This window comes from Symphalangus syndactylus, chromosome 3 (assembly GCF_028878055.3).
Source record: "Symphalangus syndactylus isolate Jambi chromosome 3, NHGRI_mSymSyn1-v2.1_pri, whole genome shotgun sequence".
NCBI lineage: Eukaryota > Metazoa > Chordata > Mammalia > Primates > Hylobatidae > Symphalangus > Symphalangus syndactylus.
Window position 1 is genome coordinate 72,260,996 of NC_072425.2, and position 16,429 is coordinate 72,277,424.

A 16,429-nucleotide genomic window follows, 5' to 3' on the forward strand; every position below is an offset into this window, starting at 1 on the left:
TTAACCTGTAAATATAACTCATTTTTCCTAACTTCTTGTATACTATTTTATTTCATAAATAATTCTTCATTTCCATCATCATTTTTAAATTAACATATGCCACAGCAAATATTCTTGCATACCCTCTGTTTCTCTCTCTTTTACTCTCTTTATTTACATTGAATATGAGGTGTGATCTATATCATGGGAGAAAGAACTTTGAGCCAGGCACAGTGGCTCATGCCTGTAATCCTAGCACTTTGGGTGGCCAAGGCAGGTGCATCACTTGAGGTCAGGAGTTCAAGACCAGCCTGGCCAACCTGGTGAAACCACGTCTCTACTAAAAATACAAAAATTAGCTGGGTGTGGTGGTGAGCGCCTGTAATCCCAGCTACTCAGGAGGCTGAGGCAGGAGAATCTCTTCAACATGGGAGGTGGAGGTTTCAGTGAGCTGAGATCACGTCATTGCACTCCAGCCTGGGTGACAGAGTGAGACTCTGTCTCAAAAAAAAAAAAAAAGAAGAAAAGAACTTTGAATTTAAAGTCATAGACCCTGGTTTTGAATTCTGGCTCCACTATTTAAAAGCTGTATGACTGTGAGCAAGCCTCTTAGCCTATGTCAGACTCAGCTTTCTTATCATAAAAGACAGATGTGGGCCGGGCACGGTGGCTCACGCCTGTAATATCAGCATTTTGTGAGGCTGAGGCAGGCAGATCATGAGGTCAGGAGTTCGAGACCAGCCCAGCCAACATAGTGAAACCCTGTCTCTACTAAAAATACAAAAATTAGCTGGGTGTGGTGGCATGCACCTATAGTCCCAGCTACTCAGGAGGCTGAGGTGGGAGAATCGCTTGAACCTGGGAGGCAGAGGTTGCAGTGAGCCGAAGGTTTCAGTGAGCTGAGACCACGCCATTGCACTCCAGCCTGGGTGACAGAGTGAGATTCCGTCTCTAAATAAATAAATAAATAAATAAAAAGACAGATGCTTCATGGAGATTTCTATGAGGATCAAGTGTGGCACTACGAAGGAAAGCTCTTTGTAAATCATTAATGATTATCAAGTATTTGATCAAATTCACTGTTGACTAGCTGACCCATTGCATTAAACAGAACATTCTGAGTCACTATGTGCACATCCCAGCTGGGTGATAACAGTATCCTGTTTCCTTTTTCCATCTCTAACTCCATCAGTGCAGCACAGTAATTCACCTGTAAGACAAATCAAGACAAATGGGCTTTTTACCTCTTGGTTTCCTTGATCGATTCCTCAGTGGTCTCCTTGTATTCTGGAAAAGTGTCATTCAAATCCATGCAAACTTTGCCCACAAATGCCCGCTGTCCAAATTTATCTGTAAAGTATACACAAAAAGAATATGAAGGCATGTTTGTTTCTGAAACAGTACTTTTTCTAAGCTTCTAACAATAATTTTTAAATTAAAATCATTTATGGAAAACATAAATGAAAATGTAAAAGATCATCCACCATCACACCACTTAAGAACAATAACCACCACAAACTCCCCACTATATTCCGTAAACAGTAAAAGTTTTTCTATTCATCCCTTTAACCCACCACCTCCCCCATCCCCATTATCAGGTTGTCAGGTGGGTTTTTTGTTTGTTTGTTTGTTTTGTTTTTGAGATGGAGTCTCACTCTGTCACCAGGCTGGAGTGCAGTGGCGCAATCTGGGCTCACTGCAACCTCCAACTCCCTGGTTCAAGCGATTCTCCTGCCTCAGCCTCCTCAGTAGCTGGGATTACAGGCATGCACCACCACGCCCAGCTAATTTTTGTATTTTTAGTAGAGACAGGGTTTCACCATGTTGGCCAGGATGGTTTGATCTCCTGACCTCGTGATCCGCCTGCCTGGGCCTCCCAAAGTGCTGGGATTACAGGCGTGAGCCACTGTGCTTGACCAGGTGTTTTTAAGTTATTATTCAGTTTTTCCCTTTGCTTATCCAGTGTGTCTATATTTTCATTAAATGTGCAACTATCTTTGCTCTCATTTTATCACACGGTAAAGAAGCAAACAGCCTCAGGTCCTAAAGAAAGACTCTCTTAGTCATTGACATACCTACACTCAGCTTCTTCTCCCCCAACTTACAATCTCCCTCCTGTCTCCTACTCTACCACCATCCCTTGAATCTCTCTCTCCCTCTCTCTATCATGGTCCTCTTCTAGATAAAACACAGAATGGTTGAGGGATAAGGACATGAGCACTGGAATTGGAAAGATTTGGACTGATTCCTTATTCCTCTGATTACTCCAGGTTGTGGATATTATTTGGTTAAGGTCTAAACCTATATATGTACAGTGTTCTCTGCTATGTGTAGGGTTGTGAGGAATACATGCAATAATATATATAAGGTGTCAGGCATGTGGTTATCTAGGCAACATACTGCTACTATTCTTTTTTTTTTTTTTTTTTAAAGATGGTGTCTCGCTCTGTCGCCCAGGCTAGAGTGCAGTTGCACAATCTCAGCTCACTGAAATCTCTGCCTCTCGGGTTCACGTCATTCTCCTGCCTCAGCCTCCTGAGTAGCTGGGACTACAGGCACCCACCACCATGCTTGGCTAACTTTTTGTATTTTTAGTAGAGACAAGGTTTCACCGTGTTAGCCAGGATGGTCTCGATCTCCTGACCTCGTGATCCGCCTGCCTCGGCCTCTGAAAGTGCCGGGATTACAGGCATTAGCCACCACGCCCGGCCATACTATTCTTAACTGAAACAATGCCAATATTATCTGTGAGGAATTTTACGCAGTCTTACTAGCAGCTCTCAGCACTAGAACCTAGTCCTCATCAGAGGTGCTGGAAGAATTCTATTTCAGCAAGAAAATTGAGGCTATATGGGACAATGGTAATTGTTGTTACAGTGTCTCCATCTCTGTCATGAGGGATTTTCAAAAACCTTTCTGCCTCTCTCCTTCCCCTGTAATTCATTTTTGATAACTGGCTATTAGATTAATCTTCCTTAAAATACCACTTTCATCACTGCACTCACACCTGGACTCAGAACCTTTTTTGAGTTTTTGGTGCATATTTGAGCTCTTCTACAATCCGAACCCTCCCATCTGCCTACCCTCTTCTCCCACTGCCCCCAGGCGATGAATCCACTCCTCCAGTTAAACTACTGAGGTCCCTGCATACACTATTCACACTCCTGTTCCCATACCTGTGTCCATGTCATTTCCCCTATCTGGAAGACAGTTTGTCCTCTCCTCATCTTGTCTTTACTTCAAAGCCCAGTTTAAAGGACCCTTTCATAAAGTCTTCCCAGATGTCCTAGTTCTGGGTTCTCTTTGCCTTCTCTGAAAACTGTAATATCTATTTTCAGAATCACCCATTAGGTCAGGTCTTTTGCATAAGCAAACAGTGGCATCAGTGTATCAGCCAACAGTATTTACTGAGCACCTGCTATGTGCCAGGTACTGTGCTGGATACAAGTTTTGGAATCATCAACCTGAATCCAGAATCAGCTCTTCTTACTAGCTGTGCAACCCTGGGCATGTTACTTATCCTCTCTGAGCGTCAGTCTAACCATCTGTAACATGAGGACATCAGTAACCACCTCAGAAGGCTGTTTGCCGCTGAACTAATTCTTACAGAGTGCTTTGCACAATGCTGGACGTCTAGTAACAGCACCATAGTTGTTACTAAGGTTAGTAATCAATGTGTGTAGGTATTCTGTCTGGCTTCTCAAGGGCAGAGACTATTTTTTATCTCATTGTGTTTCCAGCATCTAGCATAGTGCCCTGACTCTAGCCAACAGCCACCATGTATCTGCTGATATAAGAAACTATTACCACAGCTAGAATTAGTAAAGTTTCCCTAAAAAGCCCTAAATTAATACACAAAATTCAGAGTCATATATATCATTCTGTAACCAACAATTATAAGTAAATAATCAGAGCACTTAGAAAACAGAAAACACTCCATGATACAGTTTTCTATTTTCTAAGTACTTTAGAAAATTTTCTAAGGGCCACAGTGACACATAGACACTTAATTACTTGCAAAAAATGTAATGCTCATGTTCTAGCAATTAAAAGGCAGGTCTGCCCACAAGTACATATAAGTTGCTTGCCATGATGGTCTGGCTGTCTTTGCTTGATGTGCCCATAAATCATGCTTTCATTTGCTCACCTGTAATTTCAGCAAGGAGCAGAGATGAGTCAGTGTGAACTGTTGCAAAGTAACAAGCTGTGGTTGTTCCATTCTTTAGTGTCCTCCTCTAAAAATAAATCACAAAAACCGTGAATTACGTGTGCTCAGAAAAGTCACATGGTATATATCCAGAGGAAAACAGAATTTTAGTTTTTAATTTTAAAATGTTTTTATTTAAAGGTATGCCATCTTGATGTAGAGTACAGTTAGGTAAGTGGCAAAAAGTATTTATATTCCAAAAGTTAGCCGGAGGAGAGGCTGATACTTCCGATTTTTTCTCGATTCACACAGTTCTGTGCTTCAGAATTCATTAAAATGTGATACTAATGAATTCCTTCTTTCTTAGGATTGTTTAAGGATATCCAAATTTCATTGCATCTGGGAGTACATAAATAAGGTTTTTCTTCTACTACAGAATAAAAATATTCAGCCAGACTTTAGCTCAACCTGGAAGGTTAATCACGTATATCTATCTCCTTTCCTTCGCAAATTACAACAAACATGACAGTAAAGGAGTACAAACGTTATTAACCCACAAGAAGAACATGAGAGGAGAGACATGAGCAGAGAAGACATTTCAATATCTTCTTGGAAGACAAAAAACATGGAGGAGAACCTGGAAGCAACTTGGAAAGAAGGAGAGAAGTGTGTGGGTTTTAGCAGGGGACTGGCTGGAAGTCTATGTGGGTATGATTAAACCCTGGCAGGAACCTTGTTGAAATCAGCCAACCACCTTAACTTCTTCCTTGTAAGAGATTTACTCTTTATAGAACCTGGATAGTATTTAGAGGGTACAAGCCCCCAAAGAGAAGGTAACGCAGAGGCTTAAGTGAAAATCTGGCTGACCTCAAGGGCACTCAGTCATTTTCCCCAGAATACCACGTGTACTACTCCCACAACTCCTGGCAGGGGACTAAACGATTCTTTTCTAGAGAAAATGAATGGCTCTAGAAGAAAGATGTCTTCACAGTGATATTTGGGACCCAAATTCACTGCCTTCACTACTCATCCTATAATGAAGTTACCATCAACAAGTGATACCTCCACCCAGATATTCCAGTCAGCACCTTATAGCATCACAGTATGAATGTATGTCCAGGGTTTGATTGGCATTGGAGGGAATCTATTATCAAAAAGATAAGGAGGGGGAGAAAGAATCTGGAAAAAATCTTAGTCTATAAGGTCAGAAGAAAGCTCAGTTAAAAAAAACAACTATGACTCACATCCTCAAAGAAATAAAAGAAACTATTGCACCCACAAAACAAGAACAGAATGCTATGAAAATCAGAAAGCAGGAGCTCTCCAAAAGTAAAAATATAAATGAAATGTGGAAGCCAGTAGGAGGGTTGTAGGATACATTACAAGAGAATTGCTCAGGAAAAGGAAAAGATGAAAATCAAAGGTGAGAACATAAGAAAATTAGGCTCAATCTAGGCAGTCCAACATTTAGAATAAGAAATCTAAATTTTTTTAAATAAATGGAAGGGACAAAAATATGAAAAATAATATTCATCTCCAAAATTAAAATCCTCATAGAATTGTCAGCACAGGGAATAAAAAGAGAAACCAAAGTAAGGCATATAATTGTGAGATATTAAGTTCGTAAGTACAGAAAAGATGCTAAAAACGCCAGGAAAAAAAAAAAAAAAAACTGGTCACAGATAAATGACAGGACTCACAACAACACTGGATTTCTCACTAACAATGCTGGAAGCAGAACAATGCCTTCAAATTCAACTCATATATATCATTCCATAACCAAAAATCCTAAGTAAATAATCAAAGTACTTAGAAAATAGAAAACGCTCTATTATATAGTTTTCTATTTTCTAAGTACTTTAGAAAATTTTCTAAGGGCCACAGTGATACACAGATACTTAAGTACTTGCAAAAAATGCAATACTCATGTTCTAGCAATTAAAAAGGAGGTCTTCCCACAAGTACATATAAGTTGTCTGTCACAACAGGAGTTATTTTTAACATACAATTTTATACCCCGGTAAATTATCAATCAAGTGTGAAGGTAGCATAGAAATATGATTAAGTGCCGAAGGACTTGAAAATTTTACTCTCCATGAACTTTTTCTTAGGAAGCTTTTAAAAACTGGCTTTTAGTAAAACACGAGAGTAATCCAAAGTAATTCCTGGATCCAGGGAGCGGGCATTAAACACAGGAAAGAGGCAAAGAGAATGCCAAGATTACAGTAGTGCTACAGAGAATGCTGACCAGAAGCAAGAGAATGGGAGGAGGTGAGAAGATCTTCAAGAAAGAAAATGGAACTGATATTGCCTGACCTGTCTGAGCACTTGGAAAAAGGACTAGTGGATTGAATACTTTGGAGCATATCTTTAGCAGAAGCTTTTAAAGTGCAGAGGAAAACCCTCCAGACAGTGGCTCTTGCTTATGTTTTGCCTGTTATTAGCTATGTGACCTTGAGAAAGTTGCTTACATTCCATGTTTCCCCCTTTGTGAAAAAAGAGGGTTTTCTTGACTAGTACAGACATCAGAAGCTCAAGTGTCTGCAGGATTGAAATAGTTTGGAGTTAGGATAATAGAAACGAACATGCCGTACCTTAGACAGTAGCCTCTAATTAGATCCAGTGTGTTCCATTTTTTTGTTGTTGTCATTTTGGGTTTTGTTTTTTGAGACAGGGTCTTGCTCTAGAGTGCAGTGGTGCCATCACACATCACAGCTCACTGTAACCTTGAATTCTTGGGGTCAAGAGAGCCTTCCACCTCAGCCTCCCAAGTAGCTGGGACTACAGATGCATGCCACCATGCCTAGCCATTTTTTTAAGACAAGCCCTTGCTATGTTGCCCAGGCTGGTCTTGAACTCATGGCCCCAAGTGATCCTCTTGCCCTCAGACTCCCAAAGTTGTTGGGATTACAGGCGTGAGCCACCACACCTGGCCCAGTCAATTGTTTCAAAAAAGCAAATGAGAACTGAGTAACATTGGTTAGTCCCAAAAGTCAAAAGAATTTGGAAACCTGTCAATTTTTACAAATATTAAGATAATTTTCATGTAAAACAAAAAGATCTGGCTACCAGCAGAGGATGTTTAGAACCTGTCAATTACAGACAAGGATGAGCTCTCCATCACAAATCCAGGTGGAAAGCCAATACCATGACAAAGGTGTCAAATTTAATCTCCAGCAACTAGAAAAGTGTATGGGTTCTAGGATGTGCTCAGTAAATATTTACTGAATGAACACCTGAGGAAGCAGAATTACTAAAACAACAAGAGACATAAAATGAACGAAAAATAGCATCCTTCGATGAATAGGACAGAATGTCGTATCCTTGAAAGAGGAACAGGTTATTATAAGTAGTAAGAGTGAGTTAATGGTTTACAAAACTGGCCCATACCATTTCCTAAGAATGTAGTATGAAAGAAAAGTTTAGAGACATGAAAACAGAACAGAAGTTTCAATATTTTTCTAATAGTAATTATCAAAAGGAAGAATAGATTGAAGAGAGGAATATACTCAGAAAAAGAGAGAAAGAGAAATAACAGAATTCCTAGAAACAGAAGGGAGACAGAAGTTCTCTTATTGAAAGAACTATGTATTAAAGAGAATGAATTGAAGAATTAAACTGAGAATGAATTGGGATGATCAACAATTATAATTTCAGAATATCAGGAATGAAGAAAAAAATCTCAAAGGCCAGAAAATTAACTAGAAAGAAATGAGAATCAGATTGATGTGAGCACATTGGATGCTGATAGATAAATAATTTCAAATAGAAATCTCTCTACAGCTAAGGCATTGTTCAAGAGTCAAAAAAAAAAAGTAAGGCCATTTTTGATAATTCTAGGTTTTAGAATGTTTATCACCCACCCTATTGGAAAGAATTGTCAGAGGATATATTCCAACAAAAATGAATGAAGATAGGGATCCAAGTAGCAAAATAAAAAGCAAAGCTCATTGTTAAGTTATAATTATAATAATTAGTATTATTGAGATGGAGTCTTGCTCTGTCACCCAGGCTAGAGTGCAACGGCGCATCTTGGCTCACTGCAACCTCCACCTCCTGGGTTCAAGCTATTCTCCCGCCTCAGCCTCCTGAGTAGCTGGGATTACAGGCACCCGCCATCATGCCTGGCTAATTTTTGTATTTTTAGTAGAGGCGGGGGTCTCACCATGTTGGCCAGGCTGGTCTTGAACTCCTGACCTCAGGTGACCTGCCCGCCTAGGCCTCTCAAAGTGCTGGGATTACAGGCATGAGCCACCGTACCCGGCCCTCATTGTTAAATTAAGTGAGATGCTAAAATAATAAAAAACTGGAATTAAATTGAGATAATTTTTTTAAATTAAACTTAGAAGTTAAATATTATTTTAAATACAGTATACATGGCAAAAAAAATGGAACTAAAATCTCAGATGATATAACATAGGACATAGCAAAAAGGGTAGGGATGAAGAAGGGAACAGAATGAAAATGCTCTTGTCTTACCATATGGGAGAATATGGAGCAAAAGAATAGAATTGTTCAAGACTTTTAACAACTTCATCTCATAGAGATAGAAAAAAATGTCAAATCAACAGAGAAAATGCAGTCTTCTTTTAAAAAATCACAGAATAATCATAAAAATTAACCTTTTATTAGGTCATAAATCTCAGCTATCCCCAAGAAAAATGACACATTCCATTCACTAACCAAACTAAAATAAAACTCAAAATTAAAACAGATATGTAATCTAAATTTTTCTAGTTTCAAAATTTTAAGCACCTTTCTACAATCTTGACTTAAAGATGAAATCGAAATGGAAAGCTGGGGCTATTTAGAAGCACTACACAAACACTGACAGTAAGCCGCTTCCTCAGAGTCAGGCCTAAACCGGGAGGTATAGGGCTTATACGGGAGAAGATTTTAGTGAATGAGAAATTGAAGCTTCAAATTGGACTGTGTTAAAGCAAGCTAATTTTGGCCTGAGCATGCTTCTCAACTTTGAGTTTATAAGGAACTGCAACCTAACTTAGTATATCCAGTCACTGAAAGCCTGATTAGTAATACGCTTTTGTAACAAATAGCTGAGTCTCAGCCAATCACAGCAGCTGAGCGCTAGCCAGTCACAGGTGCCAAGTGATCAGAACAAGTTTGAATAAGGCAAACCCAGAGCTGTAACAATCGAGCTGTTGCTGTACCTCACTTCCATTTTCTGTCTTAAATGCTGCCTGCCCACCTTGCTGGGCAGAGTTCTCTGAACCTTTCCTGGTTCTGAGAGCTGCCTGATTCTGGAATCGTTCTTTGCTCAATTTACTCAGTTAAATTTAATTTCTGTGAAGTTTTTCTTTCAACAACTAGAATGAACTGAAAACACTAGAAAGTTCAGGAACTGCCCTAATTACAGTAAACGGACAGGACAGGGAGACCCCTGAGAAAGGGAAGAAGGAAGGGAGGAAGGAAACCCAAAGCTACTCCTGTTTATTCCCACTGAGCTCATCCCACTGAGTAGGCTACGCGGCTAGTTAACACATCTCCATACCCTTAAACAGATGTCAGCCATACCCTCAGTGCCTCCAACTTAAAAGTTTGTGGGCCCACACTCATTCATTATCAGACACATAAGAAAGAACATAGGATATGTGCTCTGCAATTTTTTTTTTTTTTTTTGAGACAGAGTCTCGCTCTGTCACCCAGGCTAGAGTGTAGTGGCCTGATGTTGGCTCACTGCAACCTCCTCCTCCGGGTTCAAGCGATTCTCGTGCCTCAGCCTCCCGAGTAGCTGAGATTATAGGCACATGCAACCACCCCCAGCTAATTTTTGTATTTTTAGTAGAGACGGGGTTTCGCCATGTTTCCCAGGCCGGTCTCAAACTCCTGACCTCAGGTGATCTGCCCACCGTGGTCTCCCAAAGTGCTAGGATTACAGGCCTGACATCAAATACTTAAACCACCACCACACTCGGCCTGACATCAAATACTTAAACAAATCTCTGATGTCAGAAATAATTTAATGGAATATTGCCTGAAAAATATATAGTCCTTGATACTCTATCTCTCTAAACATAAAAGAATGATCTGTCTGGACTTTTTGAGAGTATGGAATCTTTACAATATATATTTTGACAGCATAGTGTCTACCCATACTAAGGAATATTGAGATTAATTTTCTTAAGTTTCAGTATGAAGCATAGATATGCTTTACCTTAACAAATGTGTTTTTAAATCATAAAGCAGTGTAAATTTCATAACTGATTTCCCTCTTTAGGTCAGGTTCTATAAATCTAAAGCCAAATTCATGACAAACTAACAAATGCATGAACCCCCACAGTAGACATCGATTTCTTGGTTTTATTTTACTTTTCCTTCCCCCTTTTTTTTCTTGGCCTTGATTTCATGACTCATTTTCTTTTGTTGTATACTATGCAATTTTCAGCTATCTCACATCTTTTTTAGAACAATGTGAGGTATAAATAAATTTTGAGAATAAAGATTTGGTGTGGTTAACACCATTCATTAACACAATGCACCAGCTACTTTATACATAGCTTTAGTCCTTCTCAGCTTTTCTAGTGTCATGTGGTGCATGCTAAATATGTAAGATCCACAATTGCACTGAATTTATAATTATGTGAGGCAAGTGTATAAATGTTAGCACTTGCTCAGCTGGGCGCGGCGGCTCATGCCTGTAATCCTGATACTTTGGGAGGCCGAGGTGGGTGGATCATGAGGTCAGGAGTTCAAGACCAGCCTGAGCAATATGGTGAAACCCCATCTCTACTAAAAATACAAAAATTAAGCCTGTAATCCCAGCACTTTGGGAGGCCGAGGCGGGCGGATCACGAGGTCAGGAGATCGAGACCATCCTGGCTAACACGGTGAAACCCCGTCTCTACTAAAAATACAAAAAATTAGCCGGGCGTGTCGGCAGGCGCCTGTAGTCCCAGCTACTCGGGAGGCTGAGGCAGGAGAATGGCGTGAACCCAGGAGGTGGAGGTTGCGGTGAGCCGAGATCGCGCCACTGCACTCCAGCTTGGGTGACAAAGTGAGACTCTTGTCTCCAAAACAAAAATAGCACTTGCTTTTACTCTTTAAGACTGGAATGATGCAAGACCAAAAAAACTGGCAAGATGGTTAGGTCAGTTGATGTGGAAGACTTATAATACTGCCACCACCACATGTAGTGAACACCTTAGGAGGAATCAATGGGTCCCACAAAAATCCATGAGTGTTTAGACCAAGTGTGCTGAACACCAGGACATAATGGTCAGTCAGACAAGGCGGCATTTGCGCTTTAGCTCCTTTACTGCAGAAACTGTTTCTGATTCTGGGCATAGGATTGGAGTAAGAAAGGAACTGATTTTCCTGAAAGAGGAGAAGGAAGGACACTTTCAGAGCCTTCAACATATGGCTGGCACACACTACTGCCACTGTTCAATGACTGTACTAGCCCCAGAGTTCCCTCTAGTGGTGTCAGTGCTCAAGTCACATTACCATGTGCCATGCAATATGGGACCATCCTATTTTCCTTCCTTGCAAAGCTCCCAGAATAACATGACATCCCTTCTAACAGTAATTTAAATTTTTAATTTTAAATTTCCTTGGGCATTTTTAAAGCAAACAAATAGAGCTCTTACCATGTGCCAGGCACTATTCTAAGAACTTCACAAATATTCACTTGCTTAATTATCATGATAATCCTGTGAAATAGGTACTATCATGATCTCTATTTTTTACAGATGGGAAAAGTGAGTCACATAACTTTGCAAAGGTCATATAATGAATCCATATGATCATCAGAACAGCATTATGGATCGGCAGGAGTAGGGAAATACACATATTCATTAAACCCAGATTTGGTAAAGAAAACACAGGAAGTAAAAGAGTAACATAAACCCACCAGATTGGGATTTTGGAAACTTGGATTCAAATTCTCTCTTTGCCACTGACTAGCTGTGTAGGTGAGGTGGTCACAAACTCACTGGACTGTGAAAAAGAAACTTAAAAATTCTCTATGGCCCATCTTAGGCTTAACTGCTTATGCTTTATAATTTAAATCTGTCCTACGAAACTGATATTTCTATAGATGACCAAACAGAATACCATACTCACACACAAGATACTTACAACAACTCTGGTGTATACTTCTTCTGCAAAGTCGATGTTCTGGAATCTGTGTTCTGCAGAAAATGTATACTTGGTCAGCCACTCCAAGAGTGGCAGGTCTATGTTACTTCCAGCAAAGGAATACTGAGAGGCATGGATGTGTGTATCAACCAGCCCAGGCATGAAGAACTCACTGGAAATTAAGATGAGAATAAAAGTATTTAATAATATCTTCAGTCATTTTCCATATTTTTAAATCATTTTCCCAAGCATGATTTCACTGTTCACCCCACACAGGTTTATAGGTAATGCAATCAGACAACTGTAAATTCTCCAATTATTTAGAGGTCAGGACATAAAAACGAAGCTCTGCTAGGAGAGATATAGCTCCTAGGTTGGAATGGCCGGTCGGGGGTTAACCAGTGATGACGAAGGGAGGGAAAAACACAGCATTAAGCAGAAGCAAAGCAGTGGTGGCACAAGAAAGGACGGGAGCTCTGATTTAATCCTATGACTTTGTTCTCACAACTGATGGTTGTAGGTCAGAGAGCAAGAATGGAAGAGGAGGTCTTTAAAACTTCTAGAGCCGTGCTGAGGAATGTGCACACGAGTCACTAAGGGCGACTCAAGGTGAGAAACAGACTGGCTGCAATTTCAGATTCAGCACTCACCTTGATCTTGTCTGACTACAAGAAACCTAGTCTTTTCCCACGTGTTACAGAAACTGAGTTCTGAAATAGAAGCAGCAAGAGCAAGCTGGTTAGGGACAGGCGATCTCAGGAGATGGACCACAAACGGGCAGTGGTGTATGTAGTGAAGCGAAGAGGGAGTTACATGTGATGCTGTGACAACCATGCTCAGGATGCTTGTGATCACTAATGCTGCCACCATGATCCACCAATTAATATTCATATTTCTATTAATTCTTATAATTGGAAAGTCCTGGAAAGTGTTCAGAGGCACTACCCACAGAATCGAGGCAGTATGGTGCTAATAGACACTTCATGCTTTTCTAAGGAGCTAATGAAGTTCACCACAGTCACTATTAAGCATCCAACCTCATCCAAACAGATATTTGCCCAAAGATGGGACCCTCTACTGCCACCATTATCCTAGGTAAATATTCAATCACATAAGCAACTTGAACTTGAAACCTGACATCACAAAGAATTCCTCATGCTATCAAATCAAATGTATACATACCACCTAACTGTAAGCCTAATAAAGCCATGAGTAACTCTAAATGCTTTATTTTAAAACAAGAGCAAGGAATGGCAGACTCGGTGGTCACCTTGATCTTGTCTGACTACAAGAAAGCCTCTACATCACATGGAAAAGACTAGCTTTTTTGTAGTCAGTTATTATAATAATGATGGTGACAGCAGCTAATGTTTCCTGAATACGTACATTCACTAGGCACTGGCACAGCGTTCTACATACATCATCTCATCTGTGGGCAGCAGTTGAGTTAAAGTGTATACATTCTGGTTTTGGCCTGCTAAGATCTGAAATCAGGTTTGACCATAAATCAGCAGTTAGATATTTGACATATTAAAAAAAAAAGAAACTCTGCGACTCAGTTTCCCCTTATGTAAAATGGAGATAGTAGCATCATAGGGCTGTCGTGAGGATGTATTTAGTGTGTGTAAGAACAATGCCTAGATAATGGGAAGCATCAATAAATGTTATGGATGATGATGATGATGTAATGTTCACAAGAAACTTAGTAAGTATGAGAGTACTGTTACCCTCCTTTACATAAGGGTAAGCTAAAGCTCAGGGAATTTATGTAGCTTGAAAAAAAGTAACTGTTAACTAGTCAGCTTTGGAGCTGAGATTCAAATCCAGGCAGTTTGTCTGTAGGTTCAGTACTCTCGGTCACTACGTTCCACGTGATGGAATCGTTAAGTCACTAACTATGGAAATAAAGAACAGTGACAACTTTGTAAGGATGTCAAGAAGGCAGCATTAAGTGGGCCTATAATGTGGGAAGCACTCTGAAAGGGAGGGTGGAATATGGATTTCTCTCAGGTATCAGTCACTGATCTCTCCACAATGTCAGTCCTTTGGGTCTTTGCTTTCCCTCCCATAATAAAACAGAATAGCAGTGTAACTTCCTCATGCAGTTAAATTGTTTAACCAAATAATATTTCCCAAATGTCTACTATATTTAGGAAACTGCCAAGCCCTGTGGAGAGTCCAGAGAAAAATAAGGCATATTGTCCTCAAAGACTTTATAATCTAGTTCAGGAGGTTACAGGTGAATGAGGGAGAGAGAGGGGAGGAGGAAGAAAAATGAGGAGAAAGAAAAAGGAGAGGAGGAGAAGAGGAAAAGGACGAGAAAGGAGGAGGAGGAGGAGGAAGAGGAGGAGGGAAGAGAAGAGGAAAAAGAAGAAGAGCAAGAAAAGGAAGAAGAAGAAGGGAGAAGAGGCAGAAGAAAAGAAGGAGAGGAGGCTGGGCACAGTGGCTCACGCCTGTAATCCCAGCACTTTGGGAGGCTGAGGCGGGCAGATCACGAGGTCAGGAGATTGAGACCATCCTGGCTAACACGGTGAAACCCCGTCTCTACTAAAAATACAAAAATTAGCTGGGTGTGGTGGCGCATGCCTGTAGTCCCAGCTACTCAGGAGGCTGAGGCAGGAGAATGGTGTGAACCCAGGAGGCGGAGCTTGCGGTGAGCAGAGATTGCGTCACTGCACTCCAGCCTGGGTGACAGAGCGAGACTCCGTCTCAAAAAAAAAAAAAAGAAGTGATTCAGATTTGAGGGTCTTCTCACATAGGTAACTCTAGAAGTTGGCGATGCCAGAGATCTCTGTGAAAGAACGAACAAACCAACATCGTAAGCAGCACCTTCAACTTCAGGAGTAAGACTGAGAAAGAAAAGATCAGGATCAATCTTGGCAGAGTTATTGTCAGGAGGGTACAGGGAACCCAGGACGGAGAGGTGTCAGGGACAGTAAAGAAGAGACATTCAAGAAGGAGCAGGGCAGTGACTAGTGCCAAAAACTGCAAGGGTCAAAAATGCATGGCCTCAGGAATAATCCTAAGACCCCCAATTTTGGAAAGATTTAGCTCTTCCTTTAAAAAGTAGTCACTGAGTCTCTAGAATGTTTTGGTTACTGCACTAAGTGCTAAAAAGAGAGTGCTTGAGGAAGTCCTGTGCAGATGGAGAGCTCCCTTTTAAAATATTTGGTAGTGAAAGTTAGGATGCAGAAGAGTTCAAGTCACTTTATGTTTTTCATGTAGGAGAAATGAACATGTTCATTGTAGCTGAGATGAGAGAGTGAAAGATGATTCAGAGTACAAAGTCTTCAGAGGCAACAGAAGCTCAAGGATTTATTGCATCTGAAGTGTGATTTTTTTACCCAGAAAAGTTACAATCCTTTTAAGGAAATAGTAAGCATTGTGAAATGATTATTAATAAAAAGATTCCCAGAATCAAGGTTATAGTCCAGGATTAATTACAGATAATATTGGTACACACAGAAGCATGGAATGTGAGAGTGCATATGAGATTAGAGGTCAGTGAGCCCACCTACTCATTTAATAGAGAGAACAAAAGGAAGGTCTGGGATTGCAAGTTTATTTTTGACTTGCAATTTGTTGGCGGCTCAGCTAGGATTCAAACTCGGTTCTCCACTCACAACATCACTTATGGCTAAATTGTAGCTACTAAAGGCCCAGCTGCAGGCAAAGCAGAGAAGAGATCTGAAGGCAGCAGCAGAAGGTAAAAAAGCTCTCCTTTCTCCCTTCTTTTCAGCTTTCCTCTTCTCACTTTACTTAATCAGCATCATAACTTCCTCAGAGAATCTCAACTTCCCCCAGGTATTCCAAATCTGCAGTGTTGGCCAAGCCATATCATAACCTGAGCAAAAAAAATTATATATATATCCCCCTATATGTGCTTATCAGAACATCCACCTATCTTTTCACCAAATGGAAAACATTAATAAAGTTTTATAATCAGAAAACAATACAGGTATATATCAATACATGTGTGTATTGCCCAAACCATCATCACCATCATCGACCTGCCCTACCAGTAATGCAATGGCATCATGGGCCTGGGAATCCATGTTATTTGAAAGTGACTGTTCCATTGCACAAAAAAAATGCATGGCTGTAAAAGAAACAACATCCTGTTTTTATTTAAAATGTTGGTATTTTGTTCATCATGAGTTTTTGTATTAATTTTTTTTTTTTTTTTGAGATGGAGTCTCACTCAGG

At 40.3% G+C, this 16,429-nt stretch overlaps 1 protein-coding gene across 4 annotated transcripts in view; it reads right to left on the reverse strand.

Annotated features, from left to right (window-relative positions):
- Nucleotides 1–16,429, reverse strand: part of GDA (guanine deaminase) — a 100,990-nt gene that overhangs the window by 36,697 nt on the left and 47,864 nt on the right. For all 4 annotated transcript variants that reach the window (XM_055272255.2, XM_055272254.2, XM_063637007.1 and 1 more), the window contains exons 3-5: nucleotides 12,224–12,395; nucleotides 4,127–4,214; nucleotides 1,224–1,329 (exon numbers count right to left, since the gene is read on the reverse strand). In XM_055272255.2, the coding sequence (XP_055128230.1) occupies nucleotides 1,224–1,329; nucleotides 4,127–4,214; nucleotides 12,224–12,395 (366 nt within the window). The remainder of the gene's footprint in view (nucleotides 1–1,223; nucleotides 1,330–4,126; nucleotides 4,215–12,223; nucleotides 12,396–16,429) is intronic.